General features: G+C 33.5%; 1 protein-coding gene across 1 annotated transcript in view; it reads left to right on the top strand.

The window, feature by feature from the left end:
• The first annotated feature begins 2939 nt into the window (after window positions 1–2939).
• The window catches only part of LOC138310217 (ryncolin-4-like), a 55663-nt gene continuing 40643 nt past the window's right edge, over window positions 2940–17959 (top strand). The window contains exons 1-2 of the mRNA XM_069251336.1: window positions 2940–3315; window positions 5022–5151. Of these exons, the coding sequence (XP_069107437.1) occupies window positions 5125–5151 (27 nt within the window). The 5' untranslated portion in view covers window positions 2940–3315; window positions 5022–5124. The remainder of the gene's footprint in view (window positions 3316–5021; window positions 5152–17959) is intronic.

The following is a 17959-nucleotide window of genomic DNA, read 5'->3' on the forward strand; positions in this document are numbered from 1 at the left end:
AGATAGTAATTGATCGGAACCCCTGGATATCGAGGGTGTACTGCTTTATACTCATTGATAAACGACACGAGTCAGTTATGATGTAAATGAAGAACAGCGTTACCTCAGAATAACCAAAATGATATTAATAAAAGTAAAATACAGCACATGAAGATATTATTGTTAAATATTGTTTCATCACCACTATCATTTATGTAAGAAATATTCGTAATTTGAAACAAGTCCAGCATCAGTTATTTCAAGTTTCTGTTGTTGAATGTACTGTGGATGAAATAAGATCGGACCTTTTGAACTGAAATTTGTAGCTTTTAGAACATCTTCAGGATGTTATAAATATAAAATATCAACTTTTTTGTTTTACGTCGATTGGGAAACAAGTTTTATAACTTACATGCAAATCACTTTCGATGGCCTGGTTGTAAGCGCGCGAGGTGTCTTAAAGTGGGAGGAAACCTGACTGCCCGAAGAAAATCCACGTTTTCGAGCAGATGGCCATGACCTTTTCACGTCCGTACCTGTGATCAAACCCCGGCCGGCTAGGTGAAAGGTGAGTGGCATAACCACTACACCACCCGATCATCTAGGATATATATATTTGGATCCGTTCATGGCTCTTTGTTTGTTTGTTTACCATATTTCATATAATAAAAGCTTGGCTTGATTCTCAATATGGTTTTCTTATCAATGTATTATTGTGGTTATATCACGGTTTTATTGTCGTAACGTTATTTTCAAATTGTAACGAATAAGTAAAATTGCTTACACGTCTGTCCTGAAAAACAATAAAAGGCTTTAAGCAAAGTCGACAGACGTAAAGTCTACAATGTTTTTGAACGATTTCTTTAGAGATTCTTCATTGACTTGGCGATGATTATGAATTATATTTCTTATCGTATTTTTAATCGTAAAACATTTCAGTAGATAAAATACATGTCTCAACATTTTTCGCACACTGCCTTCACTTTTACTATGACAACTATGGATTTGACGACAGTAATAGTAACCCCTGGATTTTGGAGGATGACAATTCCTTTATAAGGAGGGAAACCTACATTATTCTACTGCTTGAGTACCCAGATATACGCCGAAAAAGAAACACAAATCATCTATGGAATTATGGTTATAGAAACAAGGATATAATACAGTAAACGCTCTTATCTTACCGCAATCAAATTTTAACACCAACCTGATCTTGAAAAATAATTGGCGAAATAATGAATTCGCGCGGTCAGCTTGAGGACTATATTTATTATCTTCCTGAAATTATAACTAGCGAGTCTTTGTGCAGTATTTCTGTCGAGTAAAGCGCTGAAATAGAAGTACCGCTGAAAAAGGTATGTCTACAGTATCTGTTACCGACAGTGAAATTGGTCACTGAATCGTCCACCTGATCATTTAGATTTCCCGAGGAACCATCCTCGATTTTCCAGGGGTTATTATCACTGCGTCGTTATATCTACCCTGAACTGACAAAGTCCAGAGGTAATATAACGACAGCGATGATAACCCCTGAAATATCGACGATGCAGATCAAACTGTGCCTCTCTGTTACCGAGCATGTTTGTGAACATATCAGAACAATATGTGACTTCTTTTCAAGTTCCATCAGTAATAATTTTATATCGGAAAATGTAATGTGTACAAAAATTGACAAATACAATAAAATCCCTTTAACTAAACAAATGCACATTTTACATTAGTAAAACACATTAAACTCGTACAGAAGGGAATCCATATGGTTTCTTTTTGTAATATTTTTATTGTGATAACCATTTAAGCAATCATGTAACTCTTTTTTTTAACTTCATCGGGGTAAGAAAGAAATTTTGTTTGCAAACTGTGTAAATTCGCGTAGCGGATTCCCACAAAAGTTTGCAAACAAAATGTATTTTATAACCCGATGAAGTTAAAAAATAGTTGCATCAATGGTTATAATTAATTATAACAAAATGCGTTTAAACGAACATTCCATTGATTTTCCAATAGATTATTTTTTCTAAATCAATACGCAACGTCGACGTCTCTATTGTGACGTCATGATAACGTCAGGGTTTCGCACCATTCTGCCAGTCAGAAAGTCGTATTTAGTATGAAAACAAAAAAATAAATTATATGACGATCCAGAGGAGGATGTCACACGCTTTGCATAGCCTTTGACCTCAGATATGTTTGTCAACAGATAAATATTGATGCATAACCATCTTATTTCCATCCGACTTTTGACGAGTGTTTACTGTAAATCTTGAAATCCTCTACAAATCATAATCTTAGGTTCGTCATATGGAAAGAGTAAGCGAGTTACATGTGGAAAGCCAATTTCTCGAATATGTCTCTGTATTTGGCAAGCAAATATGTTTGCATAATTCTATACAAAGCACACTACACAGGTAAATTATCGTTTCAGAGGCATCTGCGAGGATTCGTTTTTTATTTGTATTAATCGTATATTTAAATGTACATTCGTCAGTATGCAGTACATAGTACGGCCGATGTAATCCATTATTTTTATTTTCAAAGTCAAAGCTGCGATAAAGGTGAATATTGTTAAACAAACTAAAAGATTGCACCCCGTACAGAATAACTCTCCTCTATCGGTCAGACTTACCAGATCGCAATCCTCACACAGGATATATTTAGACACGCACATTTACGTGTTCTATTTATATATATTTTTGAATATGCTTTTTGTCAAAACTGAATATTTCAACAAAGCTAAGTGAAGAAAAGTCATTAAAATTTTTAATGTTAATGAGGGATTTGGATTGAATTTTAAAGTCACACAATAGCCAGACAGAAGGAAAAGATAGTGTACGCTCTTATCAGTATGTCAGCCGAAAACTAAGGTTCGAGGCCCGGATACATTACATTACATTACATTTTCTTGGTCTTTTATAGATAACGCTCAGACTTATTTATGACGAGAAATGAGGTTATCTCGTTCATATCAATTGTCTATCATGGTATGTGTAGTGTTTGTATCACTAAAGTGTATGCAACGGTCATTCAAGCTTTGATTTAACCTTGATAAATACGGAAGTTGAATTCGGATTCGAATAATGCACATTTAAGTTCAATGTGCCTTGTTTATTTGCCTTTTAACACATCTTGTTGACGATGGATTTATTTACAAGTGTGCCTCTGGTAATTTTGTAGCGTTGTTCAGTGGTGGATTTTTCATAATGGAGAGACGAATAAGTGATCTTATTTTGGTTTATGAAGCCAATACAAAAACTCAAGAACTATCGACTGTTGCGACAGAAAAGCTGACCGAAGCCTATAATATGATTGTTACCAGCATGCAGCAGGTTTATAGGGGTAAGGCTTGTTACCATATTGCTTATGTGTATACATATTTAATAGGTAGAACGTGATAATGTCATTATCAATAAGGATGTTTTCTTCTGTGGTTTCAGTCCCGTTGAAGTCTCGTTTCGACATAGATCAAAAACGTTATGAGATTTTCAAATACGATTTATCAATATCTGTAGCATGTGTTCTCTAGCACATTTTGTCAAAATATTACATTTCTATTCTTAGTAGATATTTTTACACATCGATTTTACGAAATGGCCCATTTGGCGGCCATTTTGAAATTGTGTCTTTTTTGGCTTTGAGTAGAGCCACCGTTTTCCTATTTTTTACTTAAATTGTTTTTACTTAAAACATCACCGCGTCAGCATTTTCAGCCGCATTGATTTAATCTTTGCTGTAAATCTTCACTGGGTTCATGTTAATTAAAATATTGAACATTAATGTGTGAAATGATACACGTTTGTCACTTTATATCTATATTAAATGATAATTTAAGCACTTTAATTATTTAGTCAAAAATATTGAAAAATAACAAATATTTAAATGGGGCAAAAAAGTAAGCGCACGGACCCCCCATTTTTCTGCCTGATTTAGAAAGAACAACCCTTTACCTATTGATATGCAAACTATTGACAAAAGTTTAATACCAGAACTTTTTCTATAAAGGGTTAAATTTGACAAAAATGGCTGAAAATGGTGCATTTTGGAGCTCAAAATTAAGGGGTAGGGGTAGCATATGTTGTTATTTTGAGAAAAAATATGACTCTTATTAATCATAACTGTTATATTTTTAATGAAGACTACTTGAAAATAAATTCTACAAACATCCATACATATCAAACACCTCATTAGGGAATTATGGCTTTAAATTCAAGTGTATGTTGTCAAAACGGCTAAATTCCAATAAAATCCACTATTTTGTCATTTTGGTATCTTTGAGTGACAAAAGCTCAAAAACGAGCACACGGACATATGTTTTTTCTTCCATTTTCTTTCATGGTATGAACTCCTATTTCCAAAAATCTATATGAGATATAAGTTTAATACAAGAAAATTTTGACTTCTCAGAGGAGTATATCGTTAACATACCATAGATAATGTCTAATGTTTCAACTTAATTCTGCAGTACGGAAACTTAATATTGACAAACAGCAGTCTAATGTTTCAACTTAATTCTGCAGTACGGAAACTTAATATTGACAAACAGCAGTCTAATGTTTCAACTTAATTCTGCAGTACGGAAACTTAATATTGACAAACAGCAGTCTAATGTTTCAACTTAATTCTGCAGTACGGAAACTTAATATTGACAAACAGCAGTCTAATGTTTCAACTTAATTCTGCAATACGGAAACTTAATATTGACAAACAGCAGTTGATTATGTGTGTACAATTTTCCTGCTAAAATATATAGATAATTAGAAATAAAGAGGTAAAGAAATAAAAATGAATGAATAAAAGATAGATAAATTAATGAAAGTAAATAAATAAATAAATGTATGAATAAGAATAAAAAAAAGTAAACAAACAAATAGATAAGAGTAAAAATAAATATATATATATATATGTATAAGAATAAAAAAAATGAATAAATAAGAATGAAATAAATAAGTAGATAAAAAGAATAAAACAAAACAGTATTGAAAAAAATTAAATTCAACACAATTCAAGCTATGTATGAAACAATGCATCGATGTTCTTCTATATAGAACAGCCGTCGGACTGCCAGGTTATCAAAAAGCCGGACACACCCGGAGTGGAGTATACATCATCTTTGTAGCGAACTACGGACCGGTACGGGTGCGATGTGACATGGAGACGGATGGGGGAGGATGGACAGTAATGTTTTGTTACTTTGCTGTAATAACTGAAATATTAACAACTAGAAATTGTCATAGACAATTTGGCGGGCTTTTCACTATATTTAGTTTACAATACCGTCATTGCCAGGTAAGTTAAGAACTAGGTAATGCATGGGTTTTGAAGTTGTAACCAATAAATGACCTTGACTTTCAGCCCCGAATAAAATTGTTTAAGTGAAGATCTACATGAAGTTTGATCAGCCGAAGAGAACTCTCATCTTAATCCAATTCATATTTCCAAATTCGTTTGAGCAAATGATAACGTGATCGAATGCGCCTTAACGTCATCTGACTTGCGGTGTCGTTAAGTATATATACCCCGGTATGTATATTTAAACTCTGGACCCCTGTAACCTTGAACGTATGAAGACTCTTGTCATTTTGGTTATTGTTGAGTCATTTCTACTTGCTTACCAACATATGAACAAGGGTAATCACTTATAAAGAAATATACTGTTACATAGGTTTTAGGGGGAGTTATCTTTCTTTGCGCAGATTAAGTTTGATCAGCCGAAGAGAACTCTCATCTTAATCCAATTAATATTTCCAAATTCGTTCGAGCAAATGATAACGAGATCGAATGCGCCTTAACGTCATCTGACTTGCGGTGTTGTTAAGTATATATATCCCGGTATGTATATTTAAACTCTGGACCCATGTGACCTTGAACGTATGAAGACTCTTGTCATTTTGGTTATTGTTGAGTCATTTAAAGATTTGAACATATATGACTCATGTGACCTTGAATATGGGTCAAGGTCATTCCTAGTATCTGACTTCATAGCCCATCCCCTGGACATCTTATATATGAAATATGAAGATCCTAGACCTTACAGAACTTCAGGGGAAAAGTTTTCAAGTTTATTGTTAAAAACAGGACCTTTAACATTTGACCCTTACCGAAAACCGGAAGTTGCCATTTTTTGTAATAACATGTAGAGAGAAAAAGTTTACGCTTAAGATTATCTGCAAAAAATATTACTGGATGAAATCTGTGAAAAGAACTGTTAGTGAGTTATAAGCATTTTTAAATTTTAAGATATGACGTCAAAGCGGCCATTTTGTTTTTTTTGATGAAGATGAAAATCATATCAAACGTTAGAGAACATTAGAGGGGTCTTTTCTATAGCAATTGCAGACTATATTAGTCATTCAGTTCGACAATATATAATGTTAAACATTTTGGCGGAAATTAGCAAAGATCAAAGGATTGTTCAAAATGGCATACAGCATTAACCGGAAGTGCTACCGAAAAATAAAAGACACCAAATTCATCAGAATGACATTCTGCATCGATATGTAAAAAGAAATTTCGCAAAATCAAAAAAATAAAAATTCGTGAACTTTGACCTCATAGCGAACTTTTTAGTTTGACCTTTGACCTAATTGCTGTAATTGTATAAAAGTTAGTCTTTTATACGATCTACATAAAACATCAAATATATTTGCTGTATCTTAAACGGTTATTGAGTTATGGCTGTTTTAAACTTTTTAGGTATGACGTCATGGCGGCCATCTTGGATTTTTGACCTACTTAAAAATGTTGCGGTCACCCCTTCAACTCATGCCAAACAATATGACAATAAGGCCATTGGCATACCTCTTACCATTTTGAAGATCTTTTGGACACAAAAAAAGTGTAGAAGAATAATAATAATAACTAGAAATTGTCATAGACAATTTGGCGGGCTTTTCACTATATTTAGTTTACAATACCGTCATTGCCAGGTAAGTTAAGAACTAGGTAATGCATGGGTTTTGAAGTTGTAACCAATAAATGACCTTGACTTTCAGCCCCGAATAAAAATGTTTTAGTGAAGATCTACATGAAGTTTGATCAGCCGAAGAGAACTCTCATCTTAATCCAATTCATATTTCCAAATTCGTTTGAGCAAATGATAACGTGATCGAATGCGCCTTAACGTCATCTGACTTGCGGTGTTGTTAAGTATATATACCCCGGTATGTATATTTAAACTCTGGACCCCTGTAACCTTGAACGTATGAAGACTCTTGTCATTTTGGTTATTGTTGAGTCATTTCTACTTGCTTACCAACATATGAACAACGGTAATCACTTATAAAGAAATATACTGTTACATAGGTTTTTAGGGGGAGTTATCTTTCTTTGCGCAGATTAAGTTTGATCAGCCGAAGAGACCTCTCATCTTAATCCAATTAATATTTCCAAATTCGTTCGAGCGAATGATAACGAGATCGAATGCGCCTTAACGTCATCTCACTTGCGGTGTTGTTAAGTATATATATCCCGGTATGTATATTTAAACTCTGGACCCCTGTGACCTTGAACGTATGAAGACTCTTGTCATTTTGGTTATTGTTGAGTCATTTAAAGATTTGAACATATATGACTCATGTGACCTTGAATATGGGTCAAGGTCATTCCTAGTATCTGACTTTATAGTCCATCCCCTGGACATCTTATATATGAAATATGAAGATCCTAGACCTTACAGAACTTGAGGAGAAAAGTTTTCAAGTTTATTGTTAAAAACAGGACCTTTAACATTTGACCCTTACCGAAAACCGGAAGTTGCCATTTTTTGTAATAACATGTAGAGAGAAAAAGTTTACGCTTAAGATTATCTGCAAAAAATATTATTGGATGAAATCTGTGAAAAGAACTGTTAGTGAGTTATAAGCATTTTTAAATTTTAAGATATGACGTCATAGCGGCCATTTTGTTTTTTTGATGAAGATGAAAATCATATTAAACGTTAGAGAACATTAGAGGGGTCTTTTCTATAGCAATTGCAGACTATATTATTCATTCAGTTCGACAATATATAATGTTAAACATTTTGGCGGGAATTTAGCAAAGATCAAAGGATTGTTCAAAATGGCATACAGCATTAACCGGAAGTGCTACCGAAAAATAAAAGACACCAAATTCATCGGAATGACATTCTGCATCGATATGTAAAAAGAAATTTCGCAAAATCAAAAAAAATAAAAATTCGTGAACTTTGACCTCATAGCGAACTTTTTAGTTTGACCTTTGACCTAATTGCTGTAATTGAATAAAAGTTAGTCTTTTATACGATCTACATAAAACATCAAAAATATTTGCTGTATCTTAAACGGTTATTGAGTTATGGCTGTTTTAAACTTTTTAGGTATGACGTCATGGCGGCCATCTTGGATTTTTGACCTACTTAAAAATGTTGCGGTCACCCCTTCAACTCATGCCAAACAATATGACAATAAGGCCATTGGCATACCTCTTACCATTTTGAAGATCTTTTGGACACAAAAAAAAGTGTAGAATAATAATAATAATAATGATAAACTAGAAATTGTCACCGGGACAATTTGACGGGCTTTTCACCTAAAAGCTACTCCGTTCAAGGTAATTCATAACACACTTGGTAGCGCTTAGTTTCAACGTACCAAAAGTCCAATACCAGGTCTTAGGCCTTTCAGAACTTTACAATAAGTCATTTGAAGATTTTAGGATTGTTAGCCCGAGTGCCCTTTGATATAGGTCAAGGTCAATCACATTAACAAACGTTGTAGGCATTTATGTCAGCCTGCTTCATGCTAATATTAGGTCTCTAGGCCTTCTAGAAATTGAGAAGAAGATTTTTTAATGATTTTGTCGAAAAATTGCATTTTTGAATTTTGTCCCTTATTTCCAACCGGAAGTTGACGTTTTACAGAAAAGTTGTAATTAAATTAATTGTTTCATTTTTTATTCTACATAACATATCCAAAAATGAAAGTAATTGGCTGTGTGGTTAACGAGCTACGGCTGTCTCAATGAGCTGAATTTTTCACAGGATTATTTTCATAACTCTACAATCACACGCACTCTGTGACCTTGGATGAAGGTCAAGCTCGTTTATTTTTTCAAACCCGATAGTCAACTACCTAAGCTTACTTCATGCAAAACATCAAGGCTCTATACTATGTAGAACTTGACAAGAAGATTTTTTCGTGATTTTCACCGAAAACGGCGATTTTGCACTATGAGTCAATAAACAACCGGAAGTTGACATTTTAGAGAAAAATGTACAATTACAAAGTTTTTCAGTATGCTATTCTACATATCATATAAAAAAATGAAAGAAATTTGCTCAGTGGTTAACGAGTTATGGCTGTCTAGGTTAAACCGGAAGTGCCGTCATTGCGGCCATATTTGAATTTGAATCAACACCATATTAACAAGAATTGGTCACGGTGACAAGTGGAAGATTTGTAGTGCATTTGGGCTTGATTGCACTGGTGGAATCAGAGGAGATGTTTAAAATATAATTGTCGAAATTTGAAAAAAAAATCTTAGTTAAATATTAATTACGTCATAAAAAATTATTTAGTGGACTAATTTTTAATTTGAAGACATCAAAGCCTTCAGAATGAGATACTGCATCGATGCAATGGAAAAAAATTGGAAAAAATTGAATAAAAAAAAAATTCTAAAAATAGTCACTTTTTTGTAAACTTTGACCTCTAGCGAGCTTTTTAACAAGACATATTTTTGTGGAAACATGTCATGGGTAAAAGTTAGATATGTTCCTTCCCTACAATAAAATACCTTCAGATTTGCAATAGCTTTCATATTTTTTGAGTTAAAGCAGTTTTTGTGGTTTTAAGGTTTTACGTCATGGCGGCCATTTTGGAATTTTTGACCTACTTAATTTTGTTCATGGAACACCTTCAGATGTTTGGTTTAAAACATACTGAAATCATTTTTAACCTGTGTGTTACCGTTTGACCGAGAGAGCGTTCACAAAAACAGGAAGAAGAATAATAATAAGAATAATAATAACTAGAAATTGTCACCGGGACAATTTGACGGGCTTTTCACCTAAAAGCTACTGCGTTCAAGGTCATTCATAACACACTTGGTAGCGCTTAGTTTCAACGTACCAAAAGTCCAATACCAGGTCGTAGGCCTTTCAGAACTTTACAATAAGTCATTTGAAGATTTTAGGATTGTTAGCCCGAGTGCCCTTTGATATAGGTCAAGGTCAATCACATTAACAAACTTGGTAGGCATTTATGTCAGCATGCTTCATGCTTAATATTAGGTCTCTAGGCCTTCTGGAAATTGAGAAGAAGATTTTTTAATCATTTTGTCGAAAAATTGCATTTTTGAACTTTGTCCCTTATTTCCTACCGGAAGTTGACGTTTTACAGAAAAGTTGTTGCAAAAATGAATTGTTTCATTTTTGATTCTACATAACATATCCAAAAATGAAAGTAATTGGCCTGTGTGGTTAACGAGCTACGGCTGTCTCAATGAGCTGAATTTTCACAGGATTATTTTCATAACTCTACAATCACACGCACTCTGTGACCTTGGATGAAGGTCAAGCTCGTTTATTTTTTCAAACCCGATAGTCAACTACCTAAGCTTACTTCATGCAAATCATGAAGCCTCTATACTATGTAGAACCTTAGAAGAAGATTTTTTTCGTGATTTTCATCGAAAACGGCGATTTTGCATTATGAGTCAATAAACAACCGGAAGTTGACATTTTAGAGAAAAATGTACAATTACAAAGTTTCTCAGTATGCTATTCTACATAACATATCGAAAAATGAAAGAAATTGGCTTAGTGGTTAACGAGTTATGGCTGTCTAGGTTAAACCGGAAATGACGTCATTGCAGCCATATTTGAATTTCAAATCAACACCATATTAACAAGAATTGGTCACGGTGATAAGTGGAAGATCTTGTGTGAGTTTGGGCTTGATCGGACTGGTGGAATCAGAGGAGATGTTTAAAATATAATTGTCGAAATTTGCAAAAAATTCTTAGTTAAATATTAATTACGTCATAAAATAATATTTAGAGGACCAATTTTTAATTTGAAGACATCAAAACCTTCAGAATGCCATACTGCATCGATTTAATGCAAAAAGTTTGGAAAAAATTGAATAATAAAAAAATTCTAAAAATAGTCACTTTTTTGTAAACTTTGACCTCTAGCGAGCTTTTTAACGAGACATATTTTGTGGAAACATGTCATGGGTAAAAGTTAGATATGTTCATTCCCTACAATAAAATACCTTCAGATTTGAAATAGCTTTCATACTTTTTGAGTTATAGCAGTTTTTGTGTTTTTAGGTTTTACGTCATGGCGGCCATTTTGGAATTTTTGACCTACTTAATTTTGTTCATGGATCACCTTCAGATACATGGTTTAAACATACTGAAATCATTTTTATCCTATGTCTTACCGTTTGACCGATAGAGCGTTCACAAAAACAGGAAGAAGAATAATAATAATAATAATAAGAACTAGAAATTGTCACCGGGACAATTTGACGGGCTTTTCACCTAAAAGCTACTTCGTTCAAGGTCATTTATAAAACACTTGGTAGCGCTTAGTTTCAACGTACCAAAAGTCCAATACCAGGTCTTAGGCCTTTCAGAACTTTACAATAAGTCATTTGAAGATTTTAGGATTGTTAGCCCGAGTGCCCTTTGATATAGGTCAAGGTCAATCACATTAACAAACTTGGTAGGCATTTATGTCAGCATGCTTCATGCTTAATATTAGGTCTCTAGGCCTTCTGAAATTGAGAAGATTTTTGAATGATTTTGTCGAAAATTGCATTTTTGAACTTTGTCCCTTATTTCCAACCGGAAGTTGACGTTTTACAGAAAAGTTGTCGAAAAATTGTTTCATTCTACATAACATATCCAAAATGAAAGTAATTTGTGTTAACCTACGGCTGTCTCAATGAGCTGACATTTCACTTATTTTCCAACTCTACAATCACACCCTCTGTTGTCCTTATTTCCAAGAAGTTGACGTTTTTACAGAAAAGTTGTAACAAAATGAATTGTTTCATTTTTTATTCTACATAACATATCCAAAAATGAAAGTAATTGGCTTTGTGGTTAACGAGCTACGGCTGTCTCAATGAGCTGAATTTTCACAGGATTATTTTCATAACTCTACAATCACACGCACTTTGTGACCTTGGATGAAGGTCAAGCTCGTTTATTTTTTCAAACCCGATAGTCAACTACCTAAGCTTACTTCATGCAAATCATGAAGCCTCTATACTATGTAGAACTTGACAAGAAGATTTTTTTCGTGATTTTCACCGAAAACGGCGATTTTGCACTATTAGTCAATAAACAACCGGAAGTTGACATTTTAGAGAAAAATGTACAATTACAAAGTTTCTCAGTATGCTATTCTACATCACATATAATAAAATGAAAGAAATTGGCTCAGTGGTTAACGAGTTATGGCTGTCTAGGTTAAACCGGAAGTGACGTCATTGCGGCCATATTTGAATTTGAATCAACACCATATTAACAAGAATTAGTCACGGTAATAAGTGGAAGATCTTGTGTGAGTTTAGGCTTGATCAGACTGGTGGAATCAGAGGAGATGTTTAAAATATAATTGTCGAAATTTGCAAAAAAATCTTAGTTAAATATTAATTACGTCATAAAATATTTCTTAGTGGACCAATTTTTAATTTGAAGACATCAAAACCTTCAGAATGAGATACTGCATCGATTTAGTGCAAAAAGTTTGGAAAAATTTGAATAATAAAAAAATTCTAAAAATAGTCACTTTTTTGTAAACTTTGACCTCTAGCGAGCTTTTTAAAGAGACATATTTTGTGGAAACATGTCATGGGTAAAAGTTAGATATGTTCATTCCCTACAATAAAATACCTTCAGATTTGCAATAGCTTTCATATTTTTTGAGTTATAGCAGTTTTTGTGTTTTTAGGTTTTACGTCATGGCGGCCATTTTGGATTTTTTGACCTACTTAATTTTGTTCATGGATCACCTTCAGATGTTTGGTTTAAACATACTGAAATCATTTTTATCCTATGTCTTACCGTTTGACCGATAGAGCGTTCACAAAAACAGGAAGAAGAATAATAATAATAAGAATAATAATAAGAATAAGAAACTTAACGAAAACAATAGGTCTTTTCACCAAAAAGTGAAAAGCCCTAACTAGAAATTGTCACCGGGACAATTTGACGGGCTTTTCACCTAAAAGCTACTTCGTTCAAGGTCATTTATAAAACACTTGGTAGCGCTTAGTTTCAACGTACCAAAAGTCCAATACCAGGTCTTAGGCCTTTCAGAACTTTACAATAAGTCATTTGAAGATTTTAGGATTGTTAGCCCGAGTGCCCTTTGATATAGGTCAAGGTCAATCACATTAACAAACTTGGTAGGCATTTATGTCAGCATGCTTCATGCTTAATATTAGGTCTCTAGGCCTTCTAGAAATTGAGAAGAAGATTTTTTAATGATTTTGTCGAAAAATTGCATTTTTGAACTTTGTCCCTTATTTCCAACCGGAAGTTGACGTTTTACAGAAAAGTTGTTACAAAATGAATTGTTTCATTTTTGATTCTACATAACATATCCAAAAATGAAAGTAATTGGCTGTGTGGTTAACGAGCTACGGCTGTCTCAATGAGCTGAATTTTCACAGGATTATTTTCATAACTCTACAATCACACGCACTCTGTGACCTTGGATGAAGGTCAAGCTCGTTTATTTTTTTCAAACCCGATAGTCAACTACCTAAGCTTACTTCATGCAAATCATGAAGCCTCTATACTATGTAGAACTTGACAAGAAGAGTTTTTTCGTGATTTTCACCGAAAACGGCGATTTTGCACTATGAGTCAATAATCAACCGGAAGTTGACATTTTAGAGAAAAATGTACAATTACAAAGTTTCTCAGTATGCTATTCTACATAACATATAAAAAAATGAAAGAAATTGGCTCAGTGGTTAACGAGTTATGGCTGTCTAGGTTAAACCGGAAGTGACGTCATTGCGGCCATATTTGAATTTGAATCAACACCATATTAACAAGAATTGGTCACGGTGATAAGTGGAAGATCTTGTGTGAGTTTAGGCTTGATCGGACTGGTGGAATCAGAGGAGATGTTTAAAATATAATTGTCGAAATTTGCAAAAAAATCTTAGTTAAATATTAATTACGTCATAAAAAATTATTTAGTGGACCAATTTTTAATTTGAAGACATCAAAACCTTCAGAATGAGATACTGCATCGATTTAATGCAAAAAGTTTGGAAAAAATTGAATAATAAAAAAATTCTAAAAATAGTCACTTTTTTGTAAACTTTGACCTCTAGCGAGCTTTTTAACAAGACATATTTTGTGGAAACATGTCATGGGTAAAAGTTAGATATGTTCATTCCCTACAATTAAATACCTTCAGATTTGCAATAGCTTTCATATTTTTTGAGTTATAGCAGTTTTTGTGGTTTTTAGGTTTTACGTCATGGCGGCCATTTTGGAATTTTTGACCTACTTAATTTTGTTCATGGAACACCTTCAGATGTTTGGTTTAAACATACTGAAATCATTTTTATCCTATATCTTACCGTTTGACCGATAGAGCGTTCACAAAAAACAGGAAGAAGAATAATAATAAGAACTAGAAATTGTCACCGGGACAATTTGACGGGCTTTTCACCTAAAAGCTACTTCGTTTAAGGTCATTTATAAAACACTTGGTAGCGCTTAGTTTCAACGTACCAAAAGTCCAATACCAGGTCTTAGGCCTTTCAGAACTTTACAATAAGTCATTTGAAGATTTTAGGATTGTTAGCCCGAGTGCCCTTTGATATAGGTCAAGGTCAATCACATTAACAAACTTGGTAGGCATTTTATGTCAGCATGCTTCATGCTTAATATTAGGTCTCTAGGCCTTCTAGAAATTGAGAAGAAGATTTTTTGAATGATTTTGTCGAAAAAAAATTGCAGTTTTTTGAACTTTGTCTTTTTATTCCATAAATACAAATGAAAGTTTCCAACCGGAATTTGACGTTTTACACGCAGTCCTTAAAAGTTGACGTTTACAGAAAAGTTGTAACAAAATGAATTGTTTCATTTTTTATTCTACATAACATATCCAAAAATGAAAGTAATTGGCTTTGTGGTTAACGAGCTACGGCTGTCTCAATGAGCTGACATTTCACGGGATTATTTTCATAACTCTACAATCACACGCACTCTGTGACCTTGGATGAAGGTCAAGCTCGTTTATTTTTTCAAACCCGATAGTCAACTACCTAAGCTTACTTCATGCAAATCATGAAGCCTCTATACTATGTAGAACTTGACAAGAAGATTTTTTTCGTGATTTTCACCGAAAACGGCGAATTTTGCATTATGAGTCAATGATCAACCGGAAGTTGACATTTTAGAGAAAAATGTACAATTACAAAGTTTCTCAGTATGCTATTCTACATAACATATAAAAACATGAAAGGAATTGGCTCAGTGGTTAACGAGTTATGGCTGTCTAGGTTAAACCGGAAGTGACGTCATTGCGGCCATATTTGAATTTGAATCAACACCATATTAACAAGAATTGGTCACGGTGATAAGTGGAAGATCTTGTGTGAGTTTGGGCTTGATCGGACTGGTGGAATCAGAGGAGATGTTTAAAATATAATTGTCGAAATTTGAAAAAAAATCTTAGTTAAATATTAATTACGTCATAAAAAATTATTTAGTGGACTAATTTTTAATTTGAAGACATCAAAGCCTTCAGAATGAGATACTGCATCGATGCAATGGAAAAAGTTTGGAAAAAATTGAATAATAAAAAAATTCTAAAAATAGTCACTTTTTTGTAAACTTTGACCTCTAGCGAGCTTTTTAACAAGACATATTTTGTGGAAACATGTCATGGGTAAAAGTTAGATATGTTCATTCCCTACAATAAAATACCTTCAGATTTGCAATAGCTTTCATATTTTTTGAGTTAAAGCATTTTTTGTGGTTTTAAGGTTTTACGTCATGGCGGCCATTTTGGAATTTTTGACCTACTTAATTTTGTTCATGGAACACCTTCAGATGTTTGGTTAAAACATACTGAAAACATTTTTATCCTATGTCTTACCGTTTGACCGATAGAGCGTTCACAAAAACAGGAAGAAGAATAATAAGAATAAGAAATAATAATAATAACTAGAAATTGTCACCGGGACAATTTGACGGGCTTTTCACCTAAAAGCTACTCCGTTCAAGGTCATTTATAAAACACTTGGTAGCGCTTAGTTTCAACGTACCAAAAGTCCAATACCAGGTCTTAGGCCTTTCAGAACTTTACAATAAGTCATTTGAAGATTTTAGGATTGTTAGCCCGAGTGCCCTTTGATATAGGTCAAGGTCAATCACATTAACAAACTTGGTAGGCATTTATGTCAGCATGCTTCATGCTTAATATTAGGTCTCTAGGCCTTCTAGAAATTGAGAAGAAGATTTTTTAATGATTTTGTCGAAAAATTGCATTTTTGAACTTTGTCCCTTATTTCCAACCGGAAGTTGACGTTTTACAGAAAAGTGGTATTTAAATTAATTGTTCCATTTTTGATTCTACATAACATATCCAAAAATGAAAGAAATTGGCTTTGTGGTTAACGAGCTACGGCTGTCTCAATGAGCTGAATTTTCACAGGATTATTTTCATAACTCTACAATCAAACGCACTCTGTGACCTTGGATGAAGGTCAAGCTCGTTTATTTTTTTCAAATCCGGTAGTCAACTACCTAAGCTTACTTCATGCAAAACATGAAGCCTCTATACCATGTAGAACTTGACAAGAAGTTTTTTTCGTGATTTTCACCGAAAACGGCGATTTTGCACTATGAGTCAATAAACAACCGGAAGTTGACATTTTAGAGAAAAATGTACAATTACAAAGTTTCTCAGTATGCTATTCTACACAACATATAAAAAACTGAAAGAAATTGGCTCAGTGGTTAACGAGTTATGGCTGTCTAGGTTAAACCGGAAGTGACGTCATTGCGGCCATATTTGAATTTGAATCAACACCATATTAACAAGAAACGGTCACGGTGATCAGTTGAAGATCTTGTGTGAGTTTGGGCTTGATCGGACTGGTGGAATCAGAGGAGATGTTTAAAATATAATTGTCGAAATTTGCAAAAAAATCTTAGTTAAATATTAATTACGTCATAAAAAATTAATTAGTGGACCAATTTTTTTTGAAGACATCCAAACCTTCAAAATGACATCCGGATCGATGTAATTGAAAAAAGTTGGAGAAAAAATTGAATAATAAAAAAAAAATCTAAAAATAGTCACTTTTTTGTAAACTTTGACCTCATAGCGAGCTTTTTAACGAGACATATTTTGTGGAAACATGTCATGGGTAAAAGTTAGATATGTTCATTCCCTACAATAAAATACCTTCAGATTTGCAATAGCTTTCATATTTTTTGAGTTATAGCATTTTTTGTGTTTTAAGGTTTTACGTCATGGCGGCCATTTTGGATTTTTTGACCTACTTAATTTTGTTCATGGATCACCTTCAGATGTTTGGTTTAAACATACTGAAATCATTTTTATCCTATGTCTTACCGTTTGACCGATAGAGCGTTCACAAAAACAGGAAGAAGAATAATAATAATAAGAATAATAATAATAAGAATAAGAAACTTAACGAAAACAATAGGTCTTTTCACCAAAAAGTGAAAAGCCCTAATAATAAGAACTAGAAATTGTCACCGGGACAATTTGACGGGCTTTTCACCTAAAAGCTACTTCGTTCAAGGTCATTTATAAAACACTTGGTAGCGCTTAGTTTCAACGTACCAAAAGTCCAATACCAGGTCTTAGGCCTTTCAGAACTTTACAATAAGTCATTTGAAGATTTTAGGATTGTTAGCCCGAGTGCCCTTTGATATAGGTCAAGGTCAATCACATTAACAAACTTGGTAGGCATTTATGTCAGCATGCTTCATGCTTAATATTAGG

The sequence above is a fragment of the Argopecten irradians genome, chromosome 16 (assembly GCF_041381155.1).
Source record: "Argopecten irradians isolate NY chromosome 16, Ai_NY, whole genome shotgun sequence".
Classification (NCBI taxonomy): Eukaryota; Metazoa; Mollusca; class Bivalvia; order Pectinida; family Pectinidae; genus Argopecten; species Argopecten irradians.